The 20,934-nt window shown below is 45.6% G+C and overlaps 10 protein-coding genes across 10 annotated transcripts; 4 read left to right on the top strand and 6 right to left on the bottom strand.

The window, feature by feature from the left end:
• Positions 1-1,819: 1,819 nt before the first annotated feature.
• BDV27DRAFT_153028 (uncharacterized protein) lies at positions 1,820-2,093 on the bottom strand (the record flags this gene model as incomplete). Its single annotated transcript, XM_032071699.1, has 2 exons — positions 1,820-2,011; positions 2,067-2,093. 2 exons carry the CDS (start codon positions 2,091-2,093, stop codon positions 1,820-1,822), a joined length of 219 nt encoding a protein of 72 aa, XP_031932619.1.
• Positions 2,094-3,658: 1,565 nt separating this feature from the next.
• BDV27DRAFT_153027 (uncharacterized protein) lies at positions 3,659-4,090 on the bottom strand (the record flags this gene model as incomplete). The annotated part of the gene is made up of 2 exons (XM_032071698.1): positions 3,659-4,009; positions 4,079-4,090. 2 exons carry the CDS (start codon positions 4,088-4,090, stop codon positions 3,659-3,661), a joined length of 363 nt encoding a protein of 120 aa, XP_031932618.1.
• A 1,137-nt stretch (positions 4,091-5,227) lies between these two features.
• Positions 5,228-5,889, top strand: BDV27DRAFT_153026 (uncharacterized protein; the record flags this gene model as incomplete). The annotated part of the gene is made up of 2 exons (XM_032071697.1): positions 5,228-5,297; positions 5,372-5,889. 2 exons carry the CDS (start codon positions 5,228-5,230, stop codon positions 5,887-5,889), a joined length of 588 nt encoding a protein of 195 aa, XP_031932617.1.
• Positions 5,890-6,782: 893 nt separating this feature from the next.
• BDV27DRAFT_165373 (FAD-dependent oxidoreductase) lies at positions 6,783-8,223 on the bottom strand (the record flags this gene model as incomplete). Its single annotated transcript, XM_032073907.1, has 6 exons — positions 6,783-7,083; positions 7,136-7,414; positions 7,456-7,705; positions 7,784-7,892; positions 7,938-7,995; positions 8,199-8,223. The coding sequence occupies 6 exons, from the start codon at positions 8,221-8,223 to the stop codon at positions 6,845-6,847; spliced, it is 960 nt and encodes a 319-aa protein (XP_031932616.1). The 3' UTR covers positions 6,783-6,844.
• Positions 8,224-9,067: 844 nt separating this feature from the next.
• Positions 9,068-9,931, top strand: BDV27DRAFT_120782 (uncharacterized protein). Its single transcript, XM_032065205.1, has one exon. The coding sequence runs from the start codon at positions 9,209-9,211 to the stop codon at positions 9,755-9,757; it is 549 nt and encodes a 182-aa protein (XP_031932615.1). The 5' UTR covers positions 9,068-9,208; the 3' UTR covers positions 9,758-9,931.
• A 2,695-nt stretch (positions 9,932-12,626) lies between these two features.
• Positions 12,627-14,189, top strand: BDV27DRAFT_6011 (arabinan endo-1,5-alpha-L-arabinosidase). Its single transcript, XM_032077054.1, has 4 exons — positions 12,627-13,682; positions 13,741-13,769; positions 13,821-13,876; positions 13,930-14,189. The coding sequence occupies exons 1-4, from the start codon at positions 12,710-12,712 to the stop codon at positions 14,102-14,104; spliced, it is 1,233 nt and encodes a 410-aa protein (XP_031932614.1). The 5' UTR covers positions 12,627-12,709; the 3' UTR covers positions 14,105-14,189.
• A 31-nt stretch (positions 14,190-14,220) lies between these two features.
• Positions 14,221-15,183, bottom strand: BDV27DRAFT_6014 (SDR family NAD(P)-dependent oxidoreductase). The gene is made up of 2 exons (XM_032077057.1): positions 14,588-15,183; positions 14,221-14,527 (listed from the first exon to the last, which is right to left on the bottom strand). Exons 1-2 carry the CDS (start codon positions 15,148-15,150, stop codon positions 14,338-14,340), a joined length of 753 nt encoding a protein of 250 aa, XP_031932613.1. The 5' UTR covers positions 15,151-15,183; the 3' UTR covers positions 14,221-14,337.
• A 949-nt stretch (positions 15,184-16,132) lies between these two features.
• BDV27DRAFT_153021 (alpha/beta hydrolase) lies at positions 16,133-17,243 on the bottom strand (the record flags this gene model as incomplete). The annotated part of the gene is made up of 2 exons (XM_032071696.1): positions 16,133-17,125; positions 17,178-17,243. 2 exons carry the CDS (start codon positions 17,241-17,243, stop codon positions 16,133-16,135), a joined length of 1,059 nt encoding a protein of 352 aa, XP_031932612.1.
• A 643-nt stretch (positions 17,244-17,886) lies between these two features.
• On the bottom strand, positions 17,887-18,595 carry BDV27DRAFT_120779 (uncharacterized protein). The gene is made up of 4 exons (XM_032065204.1): positions 18,478-18,595; positions 18,328-18,398; positions 18,202-18,279; positions 17,887-18,144 (listed from the first exon to the last, which is right to left on the bottom strand). The coding sequence occupies exons 1-4, from the start codon at positions 18,556-18,558 to the stop codon at positions 18,003-18,005; spliced, it is 372 nt and encodes a 123-aa protein (XP_031932611.1). The 5' UTR covers positions 18,559-18,595; the 3' UTR covers positions 17,887-18,002.
• Positions 18,596-20,169: 1,574 nt separating this feature from the next.
• On the top strand, positions 20,170-20,915 carry BDV27DRAFT_153020 (uncharacterized protein; the record flags this gene model as incomplete). The annotated part of the gene is made up of 3 exons (XM_032071695.1): positions 20,170-20,313; positions 20,497-20,640; positions 20,700-20,915. 3 exons carry the CDS (start codon positions 20,170-20,172, stop codon positions 20,913-20,915), a joined length of 504 nt encoding a protein of 167 aa, XP_031932610.1.
• Positions 20,916-20,934: the final 19 nt, after the last annotated feature.

The raw sequence follows: 20,934 nt of genomic DNA, 5'->3' as shown, positions 1-20,934 counted from the left end.
AGGGAACAATAGCCTTTTAATAGTATAGGAAGAAGACAATCGCGTTCAGCAGCTTAATACACAGTTTAATGAACAGCCTGAGCAACCTACACCTGTGCCTCGACGACGGGCTCCTCAATACTGCAGCGGCTGTGGGATCATCAGACATACTATTCAAAATTGTCCTAATATATAGCGATTTTTCTATATTTTTAATAAGTCAAATTTAATGGCGTTTGTTGTTGAAAAGCTTCAAATACTGGTAGATAGTTTGAAAACCTGCCGGCTCGGCCGTGGATTACGTTATGTTAGTTAAACAACGTGCGGGTCACGTGTGATAGCTCTCTCAGACAAGATATCGAATTGTCCTAAGACTCTGTAACTCAGGATCCCTGACTAGTAGGCAGAGCTCCTGGATCTGAGTGTACAGAGTAGCACGCGCGTTTATGCAATGCAAAGTTTCTGCAAGGACCTGATCCGTCTACCACCAAGAACGTTACACCTAGTTGGGTTCGACGCGCTAGTCTGCCTCAGGCAGCTGGGCAGGTGGAATATGGCCCGTGCCCTAAACTCCACGTCTATGATATACTTGTATTTTTCTTTCCACTTTTTTATTTTCAATACCTTTACTATCTGTCTGTACAAAATATTTTATAAAAGAAAACAGTGTATCAAAGCTACTTAGAAACTACTTGGTAGGCTTTCTATAGTAGTTTAACTGCTTGTAAAGTACTTATTAAGTAATAAAAATTAATAATTCGAATAATTCTATAACTAATTTTGCTGAGTAGTGTGACAATGTAGTGTGTTGTGGCTTTCATGTATTCTGCCGAAAGCGGTAGGAAAGGCGGTATGGCGGCCGCTTATCGGTTGCTTAGATAGATGAATGAACAAAACAACTTCCTCTACAATACTCTCGGTGCTTTTAGGCACAACATAGTGTATATAATATAACTATATATATATCTATACAGGTAAATAATACTAATAGAACTACTTCGTAACTACTTCGTAACTACTTCTAAACTACTTGGAAACTGATTAATAATGAACTAGTCTTTATTTTCTAACTCTAATTTATATAACTCTTGCTCTTTCTTTCTGATTTTAATCTGTTTTGTAAGTAATTCAGTTTTAAGTTTCTTAATTTTTAACTTCTTCTCTAGTCTCTGTACCTCAGTACTCTGGGATTATTTAAATAAATTAGTAGTAGCAACTCTTTGAAGACTGGCTTGAGAGGTACTAGAAAAGTAATGTATAAGTACTTTGTGATCGTGGCTACGATGTACTGCTATGTAGGAGAGCTACCGGGTGTAGGAGAACCCTGTAGATCCACTAAAAGAGCTGCCTGACCCAATATATATATAAAGACCATAGCTACCCCCCAGACCTATAGAAAGTCGGTAACTCTCTACCTCTTATAATATACCGCTACTTGTAATCTTATCTAGTAGTAGAGTTGCACGCGGGTCGGGTTTTTGATAGGTCTCCCCGCACCCGACCCAAAACCCGCTAGGTTTAGGCCTCCCCGACCCGCGGGTTCCCCGCCAAACTTAGCCTAAACCTTATTAGGTAAGGTGTCGCTTATTAATCATAGACCTTACCTAAATAATTCTAGTATAAAAACTGTTTAAGCTCTAGATCTATATAAAAATCTAGAAAAAATCTAGAAAATCGATATTGTAATACTAAGAAAAACCCGCTCGGGTTCCCCGCCCCCGACCCGGAGCCGGGTTGGGGCGGGTTCGGGTCGGGTCCAGCGGGGAACCCGTGCCACTCTAAGCATATTTGCAAATGCGGTCTTTCTCTCCTCCTTGGTGGTCCGTTCAGTGGCAGTGTGCTAGTCCCAGAACGTTATCAGTATTCGATCATTTGAATAGCATAGGGCCACTGACAGCCATAGGGAGCTCGTTTTGAACTTAGCATCCAGCAGAACTACATCGGGGAGCTTGTGGTACTGTTCTTCAATCGCAGTAAGTTCGTTGAGATAGAATTCGCCAAGAGCATCTGCGAAGATGGGAACTGGACCGAACTTTGGCTTCCTGTTAGTTGAGATCTTACGTTGAGGAGCTTGGGATTATACTAACGTCGCGCTCTTTGATGAAACTGGCCATTGTTGAGGATTCGAAGATGATAATAGAGAGAGACTAAGTTTGTGGATGGGAGGATCGTTTGGAGATGAGCGTGGATGTGGGGAGAAGTGAGGGGAGGAGATACAAAGGGGGGATAATGAAGAAAGTTGGGGGTCGATTCTGCGGGGTAAGACCTAGGGAAAACACTAGGACTCGAATGGCAGAGTGAATATATACGTTGTTACCCAGTCAGCATGACTAGTGTATACAGTTCTATCAACCTACCGATTCAGGGATCTTATATCTTAGGCTTCCTCCTGGGTAATCCAATATTTAGATATCCCATGTTACAATACCAGCGTCCTAAATCTTCGAGTAATATTTTGTTCGGTTACTTTCAAGATCTATATCAAACCAGTTCACATCCTCGAGATTTTCCTTTCAGATGGCCTGGTATCTCTTGTATATATGTATCCTTTCTTTCTTTCCTTTTGCTTTAGAAAACAAAGCAAATATATCCAAGACTCACTCAATTCACCCTCTAGTCAGTTTGGCCTAGGTAGCCTTGTGTTACCAACCCTTGACAGTTTTTCAAATTAATTATGTTATTATACGTCTCACCTGTTGACTTAGCTTTTAGATGGTTATTCAAACTGGTTCTCCTTTTGTGGAAATACAAAGACATTATGAGGGACTCGATTTAGAAGAGAGAAAGAAATAATATAGATTAATTCCTTTATCATTACGATACTTTTTACTTCTTATATATTGCTCATAAGACTTTAGTATGGAGCCTCTTCGCTGATCCAAGGCTAGTGCAAAGTACTAAGGTTTACTATGTGGGTGGCCTAGTAAACGAGCGTTAATTTAGGCTGCGAGAAGGTGCTTAAAAACATTGTAACTTGGTAACTGTCTTACCATCGTCCCTCTGAGAAAGGTCTGAGAGGCTTCAATTTGACCTTGTCACCTTCTGGCTACTTGTCTGCTGTGGTGAAATCGGACAGCTGCGCGGTATTCAGCGCCTTTCAACGATAGCGAGATGATCAGTTTATCCCCTGAGAACATAGATGTGACGATTGCTTAGCCTCTACGTCTACGTCATTGTCTGATATCTCAGAATGCCTGTTCTAATTAGTCTATTATTGTAGGGCTCACGATTCCGCATATGAACGAGGCGAATTCAGGATTTACTAATTCGCCCCAGGAGTCCGCGTCGATTCGTTACGATGAAGAAGAAGAAGAAGAAGTCTTCACTGGAAAACAATGACAAGGGACAAAACTCATGTTGACTATGTTGTCTTGATATAGTTCGATGTATTTGATACTGTGAACTTTGCTGCGCCTGTTGGAGAACATCATATTTGATAGTCGAGTGGATCGGGTTCCCCGCTGCAGCCGCCCCGCCCCGACCCGGTTCCAGACCTAGATTCCAACCCTAGAACGACGGCATATCCTCTCCCCTCCATCGTTCCAGCTACACTGGTACACTTTAGGTGTGTATTTCAAGGTCACCACGATGAACTTCATGCACCACTGTCCGAAAGCAGCAGTGAGCGGAAGGTAAAAGTTCCGCTTGGTTGCTCCAACAGGACTGCATACTTGTTCCTTCAAATACCCTCAGCGCCCTGGGTACATTCCTCCATCGTCAACTCCATAGGTTTGAGTTCCTTCTTTCTGAGACCTTGAAAGTCCTCTTCACCAATGGCGCGCATAATTCCACGTAAGGTCTCAGGCCTTGTTATCTCGAACATAGAATCCGACATCAAGTCCCCACCATAGTATCGTCCTTTGGAAAGGAGAATGTACCCCATTTCACCGCTATTAGGAGTCTGCATAAGTACCAGTCTGGGGTCAGTCAGCCCGTAGTACTGGGCGATCTCCCACTCCGCGGTTCCGGGGTTAAAGAACCTCTGCAGGTCGTCCGGATCACAGGTCCATCCCTCTGGGACTCTAGTGGCCTGGACACACACATCATCAGTTAGACCGAATGAAGGTAGAATACTTGGATGTGCATTGTTATGACTTACGTGGCTTTCCATAAGCCTTGGTTGCTTTTTCAAGAGAGCTAGATTCCGTCGACTTAGGTCAAACTGGAGCTTAAATGCATTCAAGACACGATTTCCAGATAATAGACAGGACTGGAAGATGAGAGAGGCTAAGGTATAACGAACTACTTAGCAGTCTTAACTACGGGGTCCGGGTGAGTCAGCCATAAGTGAAGCTTGACATATCTTTAGGTTTAGTCCACCGTCACTATGTTCTCAGTATGGCGACTGTTATGATTCAATGATTCATTGAATGTCCGCAGCCTATATATAGACAGGGGGTCTTCATGAGCCGCCTGGCCAGTGGGGAATTAGCGACCACCTGTGGATCAAGAACTTTTACTGTGCTTTATATATTGTGGCACTTCGCCTTTCACTGAAAGACTATCTTAAGGTTTGATACTATAACGTCAGGCCAATGCAGGGTCGGAGATTGAAGAAGAGACCCCATATCTAGCCGTTTCCAGACTAGCTGCGCATTGGCGAAGTAGTTTTGGTCGCCCTAAACGCACCGATCGCAATATCCACCTGGATTGAACAGGGTCTCTCCATGAAGATCCCAGGTTTCATGGCGAATCGAAATCATGACTGCCGACACAGCTGCACGATCGGCAGCCGACTTAACCAACAGACACTTTTTGGCCCCAGCAGGAAACAATTCTGCAAACCCCTCCAGTCTCGTCCTATTTGTCCCTTAATTTAACTCGACACGGTCGCAATCCTTTGCGCTGTCATTGTTTTTTTTTAGCTCCAGTCATGTCAGACGAAGAACGAGAAAAGGAGAATATCCCTTCTGCTTTGCTCCCTCCCCTATCTTTCTCGCTCGTCCGTTGTATGGAACTCCGGGGCTCTGGGTTTGAACCATAACACTGCTTTTTCTTGCGGTCGAAAAAGAACATTTGAGATACAATGAAATCGTCCTTGATTCTTGGAGTTTCTCGCCTGATACTCCTCGTATCATTACTATCAAACACAGCGTCAGCAGCGGATAACCGAACATGTTATATGGTCGACGAAGAGACAGTCGCCGTCGACGATGTTCCCTGCAGCACAAAAGAGACGACCCACTGCTGTAACAAAAATGACATCTGCATGTCAAACGGTCTCTGTTGGGTCCAAAGTACCGGCGATATGGTCCTATCACGAGGCAGTTGTACCGATATAAACTGGGGTGGTGATTGCGTAGCTGCAAGACCATGTGGTACGCCTTAACTTGTTACCAACTAAACCTCACCCTAAAAGACGCACCATGCTGAATTTCATGATGAAACATAGCCCGCGCAAACCCGACATCCGGATACCCCCTTGTCAACGCCGATATCGCCAACCACCAGTTTTGCTGCGGCTCTGTCGTAAACTCCTCCGCGGCGGACGGAATCACGTGCTCGGGTGATGGACCGTTCCCTGTCCCAACTGGCACCGTTATTCCAGGTGTCGCTGCATTGGCATCCGTGGCTTCCACATCTTCTCCTAGCTCTAGCGCCACTATTCCTGCTGGTAATAGCAACGACACATTATCAGAGAAACCGGAGAAGTCCGACGACCAGTCCACGAAGCTTGCCATCGGGTTGGGACTCGGTCTCCCGTTGGGCATCATTGCAGGCACTGCGTTGATGTGGGGTGCCTGGGAGAGAAAGAAGTCAGTCTCTGCCAGAAGGGAGATGGATCAGTTGAAGGCTACGATGTCATACCAGTACGCTCCGGTGCCACAAATGCAGTCTCCGCCCCCGGTCGAGATGGGCCATAACGAGTACAGTGTTGCGGAGTTGCCACCTGGGGCCTACAACAAGTGATGAAGGTGGAACGCCTGGGTTCAGGCAAATTCGAAACTCGAGTTTATGATAGCGAGCCTTTTTCTTTTATCATCTGTCATGGCTTCGATATATGCTGCACGCGTTGGCGGATATAAGGCATATGTATAATGAGTCGAATTAGGGTTGGCCTCGCGTACTTTGACTGGAATATACATTTTCTCGATATTCATGGTCAATTTAGGAGTGTGTATCAGACTTCTGGAATGGTAGCGGGGTACATACTCATTGAATCATCCACAAGCCGTCTTGATGTCGAAGAATGTGTAACATTGCCATGATCCCTCGACGCTAATAGATGTCATGTCGACTTGAGGCTTTTGGTGTGGGATACGCCCTACAGACCTTGTTCTGGAACTGTCACTTCTTGATAGACAAAGTCTGCCTGCTGCATGTACTATTGACGGGACAATAATAAAAAGACAATTCCAATACAAGATGCCGCAGTAGGTTTTGAGATATATTCTACCACGTGTTGACGAAAGCAGCGTTAACTCCGTCTTATCCAGCGAGGACTGGGATTTACAACACTACGTGAAGATAACCTCACTAGAGTAAGTTCATGACAACGGCGTCTGCGATCAGCCTTCAATTTGTGTCTGCCACTTGGCTTGATATTAGAGTCGGAGCGACTGTATGCTCCCCTTTTAAGTTAGCGATAGCCTCAGTGAGAGCAGCCTTAAGACCCGAAGCGATAGATTTGTGAACAATCGCTCTGATACACGGGCCGGATTTACTTCAGTTGCCTCGGAAGCAATTTACCGCTTCGACTTCCTTCTCTAGCAAGATAGCTCTAGCATCGTCGGAAACATTGATATATTAATCAAAATTCAGATTTTTCGAGGGAAATAACAATGTAATTGCATTCGTGAAAACAGAAGAGAAGTCCCAGCTCGTTTGCGGCGGAATCCTGCTTCCTCACCAGCACAGGTGCTGGTTAGGCCACTGGATCTACACCGTGACGCGCGACATGGCTGTTCTTATAGCTGGAATGGTTGTGGGAAGATTCCATCTGGGCTTTGGAGATCGCAACTTCCTTGACTCCGCGGGCGATCACATCCTTCTCGTATGCTTCGATTGCCGCTTGGAGGGGCGCTTCTCCTCTCACGACGCTTTCAATAGCCTTGACAAATTGAAAAGCGTCTGCGAACGCAATATTGGCACCCTGTCCGCGATCTACAGCTGTTAGCCTAGGATAACATTGAAGAAATAGGACAATTTTGCTTACGCCATGTCATGCTGTGTGCAGCATCACCAGCTAAGGTGATCCTGCCACCATAGTTGTTCCATGGTTTCGGTGACCAAATCTTCATGACGTCCTCCTTAACCTCGAGGCTCTTGGGCGCCCAGCCTACTCCGGATGCGAAGGGTTCCGCCCAATCATCCATCCGTGCCTGTAACAACTGGAAGCGGTTCAAGTCCTTCTCCCCATCAACTCGGAATGTTTCGGGCCATGAAGAGAGAATATAGTAGCCCCATGTTTCAGGCTTCCGTGGATCTGGCTTGTCTAGTAGGAAGAGCCCATGTACATTCCCTTTGGATGGATACCAATGTCAATAACCGGGTGCAACATGCGGCCAAGTGCAGCGGCGTGTTCCGCAGAATACTGGACAGTAAGATTTAGCACCGTGCAGGGTAGGACTTCGGGCTCAGCCAGATCTGCAAGAAGCCATCGCCGTATATGCGAGCCGCTGCCATCGGCGCCTATGACAACACTGCCGTGCTCACGCGAACCGTCATCACAGACGACCATGGGGCCATCGGGCGTCATCTCTACCGACGATACCCTCTTGCCTTCCTGCAGATATCGTTCAAAAAGCGTAGCCTGGTATCGCAATACGATATTTGCTGCCTACAGAAAAGCTAAGTTGGATACTAACTTTGATGTTAACATACTGGACCACAGCCTTTTGGTTTTCTTGATATTCAGTCGGAATACTCCCGGGAACGGTATGTTCACCAGCGTTTCCTTATTTTGACCATCGCTGAGAACGATGGCTTCCTCTTAGCCTTTTTCTTCTTTCAATAACCAGGAGGGGTCGGGAGTGCACTCGTGCAGCCTTGCCAGAATCTCTGAAGGTAGCAACTCTTCAAGGTTTGGTCTCGATCACGAGATGGTCACTGCCCACGATCGGTCTCGCTCGAGCTGACGCTCCAGAATCACATAACATATACCCCTCTTTTTAAGTCCCAAGGCAATCGCAAGGCCAGTAAGACCTGAAAGATTCAAACGTCAGTGGTAGAAGTAGAGCTGGGAGAAGTAGAGGGAGCCCCGACAGAACGACACCCACCTGCGCCAACAATGATTACGTGCATCGCGTTCCTCTATTCTTTCGTGGTGTTTGGACAAAAGCTATGTCTTGGCCCATGCGGGAGTCTAGCTTTTTGAGTTAAGAAGACTACGTAGTCTCAATGGCAACTACCAGCATGATCGTCCTGGGGATCTCCGGAAACGGACGAAGCCGGCACTCGTAGCCATAGATCCGCTGCCGAATCTCTGAAGCTACATGCGACAAGGGCACATCCGAACCCCCCTCCAGCTCCAGATGAGTGGAGTCAGCTGCGCTCATACATTGGGGGTGGATTTCCTGGGAAACAAACAGATATATAAGATCAAAGCTTTCCAAATCTTAAGTCATTGTCACAGCAAGACCATCCTTTCAATTTGTGCTCGCCCAGTTATAACAATGTCAGGCATTCCCACGAGCTGCCCACATTCCACCGGTCAAAATCTATCCTGATAAGGTTGCCGCCAAGTCGTTGTTATCGCGGGTGCTGCTCGACCTCCATGATCCGAGACTTTAAGATGCCATCTGCAAAGAAGGCGGGAAAGCGGAATACATGGCTTGCGACATCACTCATCAACAAGCTGTAGACAGAGTAGTACAATCTGTGATCACCAAATCACACAAGATTCATATCCTGGTCAACTTTGCTGGCATATATCCCTTCCATATTCTGGAAAATTACCCTCTCGAGATACTGCCTTAACGATGCCGGATGTGAAACCTTACGGCTCCGGCGACCAGCAATCATATGATGCCGGTTGGGCTAGGCAGAACTCACTGAGCGGAATAAGTGGGAGCCTTGGTTGCACTGAGGCTTTCTCGTTAGCCAGAGAGCTGAAAGGCGGGTTATGTCAATATGACAGAAAATAAGCCCAGGGTTCAGCTCTCTTAGTCAGCCTACAGCGTATTTATACCCCTCATACCAGACTTCCTTTGTGCTTCAACAGACTTTTACCCACTGTCTAGCTTCTTCGGCACAGAGAGTCTACTACGAAGACCAGTACGACTTGAGAATGAAGGAAATTACCGCAACACCTATGATTTCCGAACATGAAAACCTCGACCGACGCTCGGGTGCGATACCCTCGGAATCATCTCAAGGCCATGAAAACAACGGGGCTCCCCACGACTCGGACGACGAACCTATGGTCTACGAGACTCCCCAGGACTACGCAACTTCGGCGCACCAGAAGCGCGACCACCTCATAGCCGAGGGCGCCGATCCGGATTCCGTCATCTTGCAAAGCGAAGTACGCAATCATGTCCCACGACGAGAAGGCGAGTCCCCTGCCGACTTTGGGAAGCGTTACTGTGAGACTATGAAGGCCATGATTAGTCGCGGCGTTTCTATTCTGAATGATGTATGTACTGCTGATGTGGTGCCATCTGGATTCGAAACCGAAGATGGAAGGTTTTTCGATTTGGGCCCGGGATCGGGTGTGACGAAGGGGGAGTTTCGAGAATTTAGTCGGTGGTTCTCGGAGATGTTGGAAGCAGAACAGATGCATGAGGTGCCGGAGAAGTGGCTTAAGTTTGAGAAGCCCAACCCAAGGGATATTTGAATGGTAACAACGGGAACAGGCCATGATCATGGATTTCAGATTTCCTACGTCCCCGGATCCCATATATCAAGCGGGTGTGTCAATAGAACTGGCCATGCAGCTCGAACTCTAGTCACTAATCTAAAATGGCCGGCAGGCCCTGTTCTCTCGTCTCCATCACTGCTCAAGGGCGACACTCGACACACTTAGGACGATTGGTATCTCTCGACTCTGTGCCATGCATCAAATGCTCCAGCGCTGCCTCGTAGCTTTTGTCTGCGTGGTGCTCCTAGTCATGTTCGTAGAGCCATGTTCGTAGAGCCATGTTCCCTTGTTCCCGGCATGGGAGGGTCCTTGACCTGGTGTTCGGCGCCAGCGCTGACCCTGGCATCGCGCCGAAGGACGCCCATGGCTTAAAGAATAAGACACGCTCGAAGCGCAGGAAATTATGCCCGCGTGTATCGTCACCCACCGGTCCACAATAAGACACCGATCAAGCTTTCCGCCCAAGCGAGAATTATTCCCAGCAGTAGACGAAGCTGGACGACAGAGACAGTTGTATCCTCTGTTGTAAAGACATAGCAAAGAGTAATAACTAATTTAGAAGTAATTAGCAAGTACTTAATAAATAGTTGTAGATAAATATATATACTTTTTTTTTAATCTATTAAGTATATAGTAAATACTATCTTCTTTAACTCTTTTGATTGGACTTGTTTATACGATATATCAATCTCAATAGAAGATAAAGTATGAAGCAATTCAGCTTGATTTTTAAGAATACAGATAATAAAAATCTAATTATTATTTTAATAAATCTCCTGTATATATTTCTAAATAATAGTTAATTAGTCAATAACCAGTTCTAAAGTAATTAATAATTAATTAATATCTAGTAATAAAGTACTAGAGTGGCACGGGTTCCCCGCTGGACCCGACCCGAACCCGCCCCAACCCGGCTCCGGGTCGGGGACGGGAATAGAAGACTGAACCCGCTCCGGGTTACGGGTTCTAGGGCCCCAACCCGGTCCGGGTGCAGGGAACCCGAGCGGGTTTTTCTTGGCATTACAATATCGATTTTCTAGATTTTTTCTAGATTTTTATATAGATCTAGAATATATATATATATATATATATATATATTTTTAATATCAATTCTATATATATAGAATTGGTAGAGATATAGAGCTTAAACAGTTTTTATACTAGACTTATTTAGGTAAGGTCTATGATTAATAAGCGAAATCTTACCTAATTAGGTTTAGGCTAATTTTGGCGGGGAACCCGCGGGTCGGGGAGGCCTAAACCTAGCGGGTTTTGGGTCGGGTGCGGGGAGACTGTTACGGACCCAGACTAGTGCGGCATGACCAGGATAATATAAAGGCTACGATAACGATAAGCGGTGAAATGTTACCACTGGCAGAATGTTATCGGACCCATAACATTCGAGCATGTGAATATCAGTAGAAACGGAATATTACGACCACAATAATGTGGAGGGACCTCAGCATTACCAGAACAATAATATTGGGAACCCTCGGTGTTAGCACGGTAACACCGACTGAACGCAACCTTGGTGAACACGGATATACCCTTTGCGTAGTATATCTGACACAAAACAAGCAAACACCCACGGAAGTCACGTGAATAAATGGTATATACTTGCCAAGCAATAGTATACGAGTACTATCATAGTATATATAGACCACATGGTATACCATAGATCAGACTAGTACTCAGGGACCAAGAATATATAAGGACACTTATTCATATACTTAGATTAGTTCTTCGTGATCAATTTCAAATTGTTACTTGATAGCTATATCCTACTACAAGCCTAGCTTTTGTATCTGTTACCAGCTCAACTCGTTCGCACTATCTAACAATTGAGTATACATACTCAATTGGCCTGGCCTTTCTATCTTGGACTATTCACAGCAGTATCGTTCATATCGTGCCATCGAATCATTCAGACTGTATCGGGTCGCTCATTGTCACTAGTCGCTAGTGGATTCTAGTCGTCAGGTAAGTCGCGTCTAACCAAGATAGCTAACTGGTCGCAGAGTCCTTGGCCGAATCCCCGGGCGTAACAGAGACCTATCAAAAACCCGACCCGCGTGCAACTCTACTTTTAATTGATCGCAAGAGATCATCTTGTAAAAAAAAACCTGGATTTTTGTGTATAAATGAAGAGTCTATTATAAGTAGCTATTAAGTAATTACTAAGCGCTTGAAAACTCGCCTTCAGGAATTCGGGAGGAATAAGAAAATCAAATAAGATAATGAAATTTAATAGATTTACTGTTATTTAAATATTTTATATACTAGGGGTAATGTCAAATTCCACTTCGTCAGGTGACTTGGAAGTGGCGGGACCCGCTTTGCAAGTCCATACCACCTACCCTGTCCAAGGGACCCTTTCAGCCTGACGGAGGGGATATTAATAACTGCGAATTAGCTTCTACCAAGCTTTTCACGGGCCTGGAAGGGTCACGAACTGACAGCCAATCGTTGACTCCACATGCCCTCGGGGGAGTTGTCGGGATGATTAGATAAACCCTAGTGGGGATCTGCATCAGAATGCTCAGTACTTTCTGGGTCCCTTGCTAGCTTTCTGTTTCCCACTGCGCCTCCTCTCACACTCACTTGAAACGTCGATCCAATTTCGCTTTGACTTTTACTTTTTCACGCTTTCCGCAATGGGCACTGCCACGCGTCTTGACTTTCTTTCGCTCAATAGTGTTGTGACGAGACCCTTGCGTTATTTGGGTGGGTCTCCGAAGATCGTGGCTGCCTATCGGTCTTAAAGCCACTGAGATCAAGCTTCGGGACATCTCGAGCAGGCAGCGTCAATTGCTGCGAGTCTTTTTGGCGGCTCCTTATTGTCCAGCTGTTCCCCCCATCTGCGCGACCACATTTGCTATCTCATACCGGTCTCGGGCTTCCTATCGGCTGAGAACAACCCAATCGCAAATGCTTCGCAATTACATTATATCTTTAGCCTGCCTCTTGGGCATGGTGCAGGGGGCGCCTTCGGAAAACTCCAAACTCCCTCACCCCCCTAATGTGTTTTCAAAAACGGAAAAATACCCCTTGCCAAATCAAGGCCACCTCGACGTCCATGACCCCAATATCGTGCAGCACGACAATAATTTCTACCTATTCAAAGGAGGAATCCAAATTCCAATATTCAAATCATCGAACCTGTCTGGGCCCTGGACGAAGATTGGCACGGTCCTCGATGGTCCCACGATCATCGTAAAACAAAACCGAACACGCCCTTGGGCTCCAACCACGGTGGAATGGAAAGGGAAATTTTATTGTTTCTACACAGTCAGCCAAGACGGAGTTCGCAATAGCGCTATCGGCGTCGCAAGCACGGACTCGATCGAAAATAGCTCTTGGAAAGACCATGGCGGCCTAATCTATACTGAAAAAGGGCCTTTATCGCATATTTGGCCATATACGGTATCCAATGCCATCGATGCCTCGTTCATAGTAGACCAGCAAACGGGACAGCCGTACCTATTATACGGAAGTTACTGGCATGGCATTTTCCAAGTGCCATTGGCGGATGACCTGTTGTCTGTCAAGAACCCCGAGAAGCCGGACGCGAAGAATATGGTATATGTACCGGATGGAAACCCAAAGCCGGATGAAGGGTCTTTCATGAGCTTCAAGGACCCCTATTATTATCTGTGGTTTAGTCATGGAAAATGCTGTCATTTTAACAAAGGGTTCCCATCTATGGGGCAGGAGTACAGTATTCGTGTTGGAAGGTCGAAGGATGTGCGAGGCCCATTTGTGGACAAGCACGGAAAGGAACTGACAGAGGGAGGCGGCACCACAGTCTACGACTCGAACCATGGAATCGTCTATGCTCCGGGTGGAGTTGGAGTGCTGCCTGCCACAACCACGGATCCCGAAACTTTATATTATCATTATCGTATGTTCGCTGAGATCATTTTTCCATTCATGGCCTGGCTAACATTCCACCCTCTCAGTTAACACAAGTGTCGGGTTCTTGCATGGCGTGAGTGCATTGTGAACTATCCGAATTGAACCACTAATAACGCCTATTTAGGAAGCCTTACTGGGTTGGAGCTACCTCGACTACGAGGATGGCTGGCCTGTAGCAAGGTTCGTTCCCAGGCACACTGAAAGAGGATATGGCACTAATAGTTTTCTGGCAGAGGATCAAAGAACTTTGCAGCCACCCTGCAGCCTGACTACACCTTCACTATGGTTATCATATTGTGTATGTGTTGCTTGGCTCTGATTCTACTTCCAGCTCGCTTTACTGGCCAGAAACTCATATTTATATCTATATTCCTAGTCACGACAGGCTTTCTGTGGCTCCATGGGTGATATTGCGATGTTGGATGTTGATGATTGTTTGATTTCCTATTATACCCTTTCCATGTACAAAATGTCGGCCATATTGGGTTGAGTTGCATATGTATTTAGGGAGGTGCCTGGCCTCGTGTTGTTTCCCCAAGCGTCGCTGGACGACACTCGTGTACACATATATATAGTACTACATTTCAGATATGACCATCATGGACCCTATCATTTCCAACCAATTTACCAAAACAAGCAACTCATGGATCCCAACCACCATCCACCTGAAGGACCGTGCCAGTCGTAAACGAGGCAGCATCACTGAGAAGGAACAACACCGACTGAGCAACTTCGTCCGCCGTCCCGGTGCGAGGAATGATCGTCGGAGGCTGTGTATAACCACCTTGAATGACAATAGACTTGTCGAGCAAAGGTGTCTGAATAGATCCACTATAGGCAGATTAGCACCTCCCAAACCGTTATCCCAAAAAAGAGGAGATAAAAACTCACGGCGCAACAGCATTAACCCTAATATCCGGCCCAACCTCCTTGGCCACACTCTTCGTCAACCCAACCACCCCATGCTTCGACGTCGAATAAGCCACATGCAATCCAAACCCCCTAATGCCCTGGATACTCGTCGCATTGACAATACTCCCCTTCCCCGAAGTCGCAGAAATACTCCTCACCTGCGCCCGCACACAATACATCGTCCCCGTCAAATTCACCCTCAACAACCGATCCCACTCGTCATCATCCTGCTCCGTCAATCTCCCCGTCCCATGCTTCTTCCCAATCATCCCTGCCATATTAGCAGCGCCATCTAGTCGCCCGAAGCGCTGAACAGTAGCCTCAATCCATGAATCCACGGACGCAGAAGACCCCACGTCAACCCTTGTCGTGAGCACATTCTCACTATCCGAATTGAGTTCCGCGAAAGCAGACGAAAGAGCTGTTTCGTCGATATCGGCTAAGGAGAGACGCGCGCCGTAGTTATAGAGTTGTTTTGCGACAGCGAGGCCGATGCCTGCTAGGCCGGTTACGGCGTAGACCTTTCCTTTTACTGAGTCCATTGCTTTTGCTTTTGCGTTTTGGGGTGAGTTGGGATGTGTGAAGAGAGGGGGATGTTGCATATGTTGCATTTTGGGATCGTCGAGAGGGGTAGATCTCGGTCGGAGATACTCCGATTACGTTACATTCAAGTTATTTTGACAGAATGCGGGGTAAATTGGGGTGGTTATGTGGTATTCAGTACTGATTCTGGGGGTTTTGTTGGTGTTCATCACGTTGAGTTTTGCTGGTTTGGGGTTATGTGGGCTCAACCTTTGGGTTGTTTTTTTTTTTTTTTTTTTGTTCATTATATCTTAAATCGACTGCAGTATCATATCTTGTCTTCTGGATAATTAAGGCGAAGGCTTAGCAATTATGTGACCACATGTATTCATCAAACTAACCATCGAAAAATATATTTTGTGTAGATGAGCACCCTACTGTAGAAGTGGATGTTCTCTCATTTATGGGGACGGCTTGCTTCGAGCTGGCACTGCATTGAATAGTATTCATTGAAAAGACTGTTGGATGGGATTTATCGACTATAACTATTGATTTAGTGGTGTGGGCAATATCAATGGAGCACAATCAATATATAATACGCACATAATTAGAAACAAGGTTATCTATACGTCCATGCAATCAGTAGCTAGGGCTAACTGGTCTGTTTCCAGATCCCGGGAGACTACTGTATCAGCGCGATGCCGTTCAGACATATTCCCACTCCACTATCAGCTAGATATATGTGCTATATATACTACATAAGGATTAAGTATATATCCTCCAATCTTCTCCATTAGTTGGAAGCATCTTATTATCTACTATTGTACTTTACCTTGACGATGAATCGGTTCCCCCCACCTTCGTCGATTGCTTGGGCAATCACGGTTTTGGCACATTCCCATCCTTTTCGGACTCTTTCTTCTAGTGCATTTACTATTACGGCTCCAGTTTAAAAGACTTGAGGGGTTGAAAAGTTGATATTCTATTTTTACCTAAGAAACATCATTTCAGAATCACAGCTACAAGCTCTTCCACCCTTTCCCTTGGGACCTGGCGACCCAGAAGCCATCCCGCATGCCAGATAGTATCCTCTTGAGACTTGAATGACTGCCTCAAGCGTGGCCATAAATTAAAATGCCCGTGTGGCATACCAGGATAAGCATCCAGTTTCACCTCCACACCATTGTCACTCAGAACCTTTGCATAAACAATGCCGTCGTCGCGGAGAATATCCAGCCCTGCGACCTGAACATACGTCCGTGGAAGAGCCGAGAATGGCACGGTCGAGTTAAAGGGCGAAAAGTCTTCCGACAAGAAATCCTGCTGGTACAGAGCCTCGTATCCTCCGATAGATTTTGAGTCCAGACCAGGATTCCCAGGAACACATGCGTTTTGCTCCCGAGATACCCAAAGGTGTTTGTATTTCTCCGCCACAGTCTCTTGGCTCATGCACACTGGAATACTGGCCAAAACCCCCGTGATTGGTGGAGAGAGATTCTCTTTCACAGAACGATGTGCTGTGACAATTGCAAGGTTTCCGCCTGCTGATCCACCACCAATCACAAACCCTTTCGTTAAGTCTACATCAAGTATCGACGCATTGGCAGCTATCCATTGTACACTATCCCATATGTCGTTCGGGGCCGTTGGGAATTTGTGTTCCGGTGCGAGACGATACGAGGGTTGTACCACGGTAGCACCATACAAAGCTGCGATCGCGCGGGCCCAGACAATCGATTGGATATTTGTACCCATCACAAAAGCTCCGCCAAATATAAGAACCACCACGGGGTTTGCTCCAGACGAGCTGCCTGGCTTGACAATGTGAAGGTTGCTCTGATACCCATCACGCATCGGAATATCAATCATAGTTTCCTGGGTGTCGAATGTTGGACAGGACTCGTATGCTGTCTTCTCCATTGCCGAAACTATTTGGCGCATTTGCTCCACGGGTAATGAAAAGTCCATTGCAGGAGGTGGGCTATGTTGAAGAACCTAGTTTGATAATGAGATGCTATATTCTGGAAAATGCTGCGTGCTTACTTACTTCTTCGAGCTCGGGATCGACGATGCCTAATTTAAGGACATCCTCTGTCGTGTTATATTGATCCATCGCTATAGCTGGATGACTTTGGCTTGTGATGTGGAGGGAGAGGTTCATTCCGTTGAGGTTAGACTTGAAGCCGAGGTATTTATTTCTTTATTTCTAGGAGACTGCGATAGGATATGTTGGACCGATAAGTTATCCCATTCTACTACCTAAATCCTCCGGATACGCAAGCTGTCTTTATACGGTATCTTAGAGTGCTATTTCTGGTTGGCAGACTGACTATGTTGGTTCTGTATACAAAATGGCCCATGCAGGATCATCATGACTATAAATGAGTCATGTGGATCTGCCACATCGATTGGCGCAAATAATGCAGCAATGGTCTTGGCATTGAAGTAAGGCGATCGATCGAAGAGTCAAGGTGTATTGATGATGTACCCTCCTGGGGCTTGTCGAGTATTCTGAGAGAAAATATTAAGTTGAGCCTTGGCGCTAGTTGTTGTATACTTTGATCGACAATACAAAACCTTGTAACTGATTTGATAATTTAACTCAGTAGATTCGGTACTGGCGCTACCCCGACCCCAAAAATAGCTGGTTCGGCTGGCAATGAATAACCAGCAGATGTCCATCTTTGGCTGAGTCCTACAGATTCAATTCCTTACACAAGTAACGAAGAGAATATGTTGCACGTCTTAATTAGAAGAGCATATATTGGATTACCTAAAGACATTAGAGGAAATCTGAGCTATATCAGCACCTCCATTACTCTTACACACAATGCAGCTACGTTGTTCTTTCCTTTGATTTCTGCTTGGCTGATCACAGGAATTCATGTCCACTGTCCGGTTCCACACATTTGAAACCCCCAACAAGGAAGCGACGCTTGAAGCTATAGCTACCTTCGTGCAGAGTATACGAATCAGGATGATCAGGATCGTTATCTGAATGACAGTGAGGGTCCCTTGCTTTTGCATTAGATAGTAGTTCTCAAGCGGGTGAGACAACAGGAGCATCTTACCTATAAAATGTACATTCAACCCCAATACCAGAACTGATTGGCCGAATACCTATATGGCGTACGGGTTGGAACCGTACACTGTGAAGCATTAGTATCGTTTCACTTGCAGATCGTAGGTCCACGTACGTCGGGTCGACCGTTACACACTCATGACTTTTAGCAAGATACCTATCTGGGCGGATAGTGTCTATCTCAACCTATTTTGATCTTTTTTAGTGGTTTTACTCCCATTTTATGAGATGCAGATGGATAGTATACTGCTAGTAATTAACGTACCCCTGCAATAGGACTGCCTGCAAAACTAGGGCTTGCGAAGAGTGCCGTTGTGGCAGCGGCCAGAAGAGAGAAGAGACGCATGGCGGTCAGTAACTGCCAAATATATGGTCGTCTTGGAGATATATTGAAGGCTTTCTTTGAGACAAAAAGAGAATTTGGAGTCTGGGTTCACCAATTGACTTTATAGCTAACTAGATCCTCCAGTAGACTCCATGACATAATATACTTACCTATACCAGGAGTAGCATAGATCTTTTCGTAGGGTATTCCGATCAGACAAAAGTCAATGATGCCTTGATGTAACCCTCCATGAAGGTGCGGAGTGGAAGTACTACGACTTTTGACTCTCATTGGATTTACAATTATTACAAGTCTTGGCCTATCACGACATTTCACCTTCTCCATTTTTTCTTCGGAACCTCTGCTCGCGATGCAACGACTTCTGTAGGAGATTTCTGGGGATTGCACTTACAATATCTAGAAATATAGTACACGACACCTGCAAAAGGTCAGAATGCCAGGCGGTGCATTCGTACACTATCTTAGTTGAAACCTGCACACAGCACCAACCCTCGGAAACTTCAACTGAAGTATCAATATAAACCTAATTTAATAGATACTGAGGAGTTCACTATAAGCGTGGAGGAGTATGCTGTATATTAGCTCCCAGATATTTATTCCGATATGGTGACATCACAATCAGTATAGTTGATGTAACTGCGGAAAGCCCAGAACCATCGTTTTCCTACCTTAAAATTCATTCTAATGGAACGGTTTATGTAACAAGTAAAGAAAGCTCTGACATCAAAATGTACTGTGGATCATTTTGGTTTTAAATATCAAAATTTTTAACCTAAATACGACCTAATGGACCACTTTAAACCCAAGCAGTATCCGTCCTTAAAGGCATGGGGGAGTGAAGCATTGAAATGCCCCCTTTTAACTAAATAAGCCACTTTCCACTGAGTTAGCAATCTGGGTGACTTAATGTTGTTGATACTCGGATTGCACACCGATTGCTACCCTATGATTGCGCCTCCCTCTTCCTAGAAACTTATATAAGATCCTAACTGATGATTATCAGAAATAGGGAGTTTCAATGAATAAAGTAATTAAAAGTAATTAAACTATTTTCTTCCTCAGTGTGGTAAGCTTCACGGGCTTCTTTTATCCGCTAATTAAGAATTCTCGAGGACGTTTCTGTAACTCTCTTTTATATTCTACCAACAACCCTCAGCACCGGGGTCGGAAGCGCTGAGGCCATCTGTATTGGTCCGGTATGCGAACCTGGAAGCATTCAAATGGGCGGTCGCTTGCTGGTTTTATAATTTCGATAAGGAATGGAAAGAAGTAATAGAGGGGAAAAAAAAAACCTAGACTGAGAATGTTGGAGGAGAAATTAGTAGCGCATTTATGTTATTGATACGAGGGGAATTCATTCAGCTATACATACTCCTTAGTTCTCCACAGTTCAGCTGAATAGATATGCCACCTCAGCTGAGAGTGGGTTCGAGCTGATGGTATCTTTCTGAACTCTATTACCCACTAATCGTAGCGAATCGAATAGATAGCTTATCTACCTTGCCATATTCAACTTGCTGAAGGATTTCCCTAAGGTTGACATATGCTTCTTCAGGGCCCACGGATGGGCCCTATATCCACATTATCAGATCGCTGTGAACCAACCCTTCCATGGCTGCTGCACTCTGCCCCAGGTATCCCGAGAAATCCTTGGTGAGTATCTCGACCAGTGTCTGTATGATGCAATCTGAAATCGACCCGGTAGTTGATATCTTTCAATATAGAGTTCTCACTATCAAGATCCAGGTCGTGGTTGTATGTCACCAGCACATCTACGGTGATGGGAACGACACATGATACACATAGTGGAGATAGTACGAAGAAGAGAAGATCCACGAGTGTGGGGACGGGGGAGGGGGGCAAAATAGATGAGTAGAATACACTGGCCGCTGAAGTTGCTGTGTAAGAAAAACTTCTACTGTTGCTAACGATGTGTAGAGACATATGTGGCTACCCAAACTAGTGGTGGGGGTTTGCTTTGGTTACAGCGCCGGAGCTAAGGCTGGCTTCAAAAATGAAGAGGCAGAATCTACATCTGAAGCGAAAGCTGAAGATACAAAACACATGACAATCACTTACAACGTAAGTTCCTCATTATGATGAGTATAATCAATCAATTAACTGTGAGCATAGATGACTAGTTCCCTCGGGTTGTCCTCCAATTTGATGAAGACAGCCTGGAACTCTCCAATGGATGCGAGAAAGCTCTTGAGCAGCTTAGAGACAAGGGATCTCTCCAGGCCTCTGCTATCACTAGTTCTGCATCGTCGAACACGAACAAGAACGAGAATAGCAATAGTTCATTGAACGTGGGCTTGACGTGGGAGGCTAAAGGTGGCGACATGACATTATGTTAACAATTAGCAGGTGGTTCAA

The sequence above is a fragment of the Aspergillus caelatus genome (genome assembly GCF_009193585.1).
Source record: "Aspergillus caelatus strain CBS 763.97 unplaced genomic scaffold BDV27scaffold_11, whole genome shotgun sequence".
NCBI classification, from domain to species: Eukaryota; Fungi; Ascomycota; class Eurotiomycetes; order Eurotiales; family Aspergillaceae; genus Aspergillus; species Aspergillus caelatus.
Note: the sequence above shows the minus strand (reverse complement) of the source record. Positions and strands in the feature narration are given on the sequence as shown.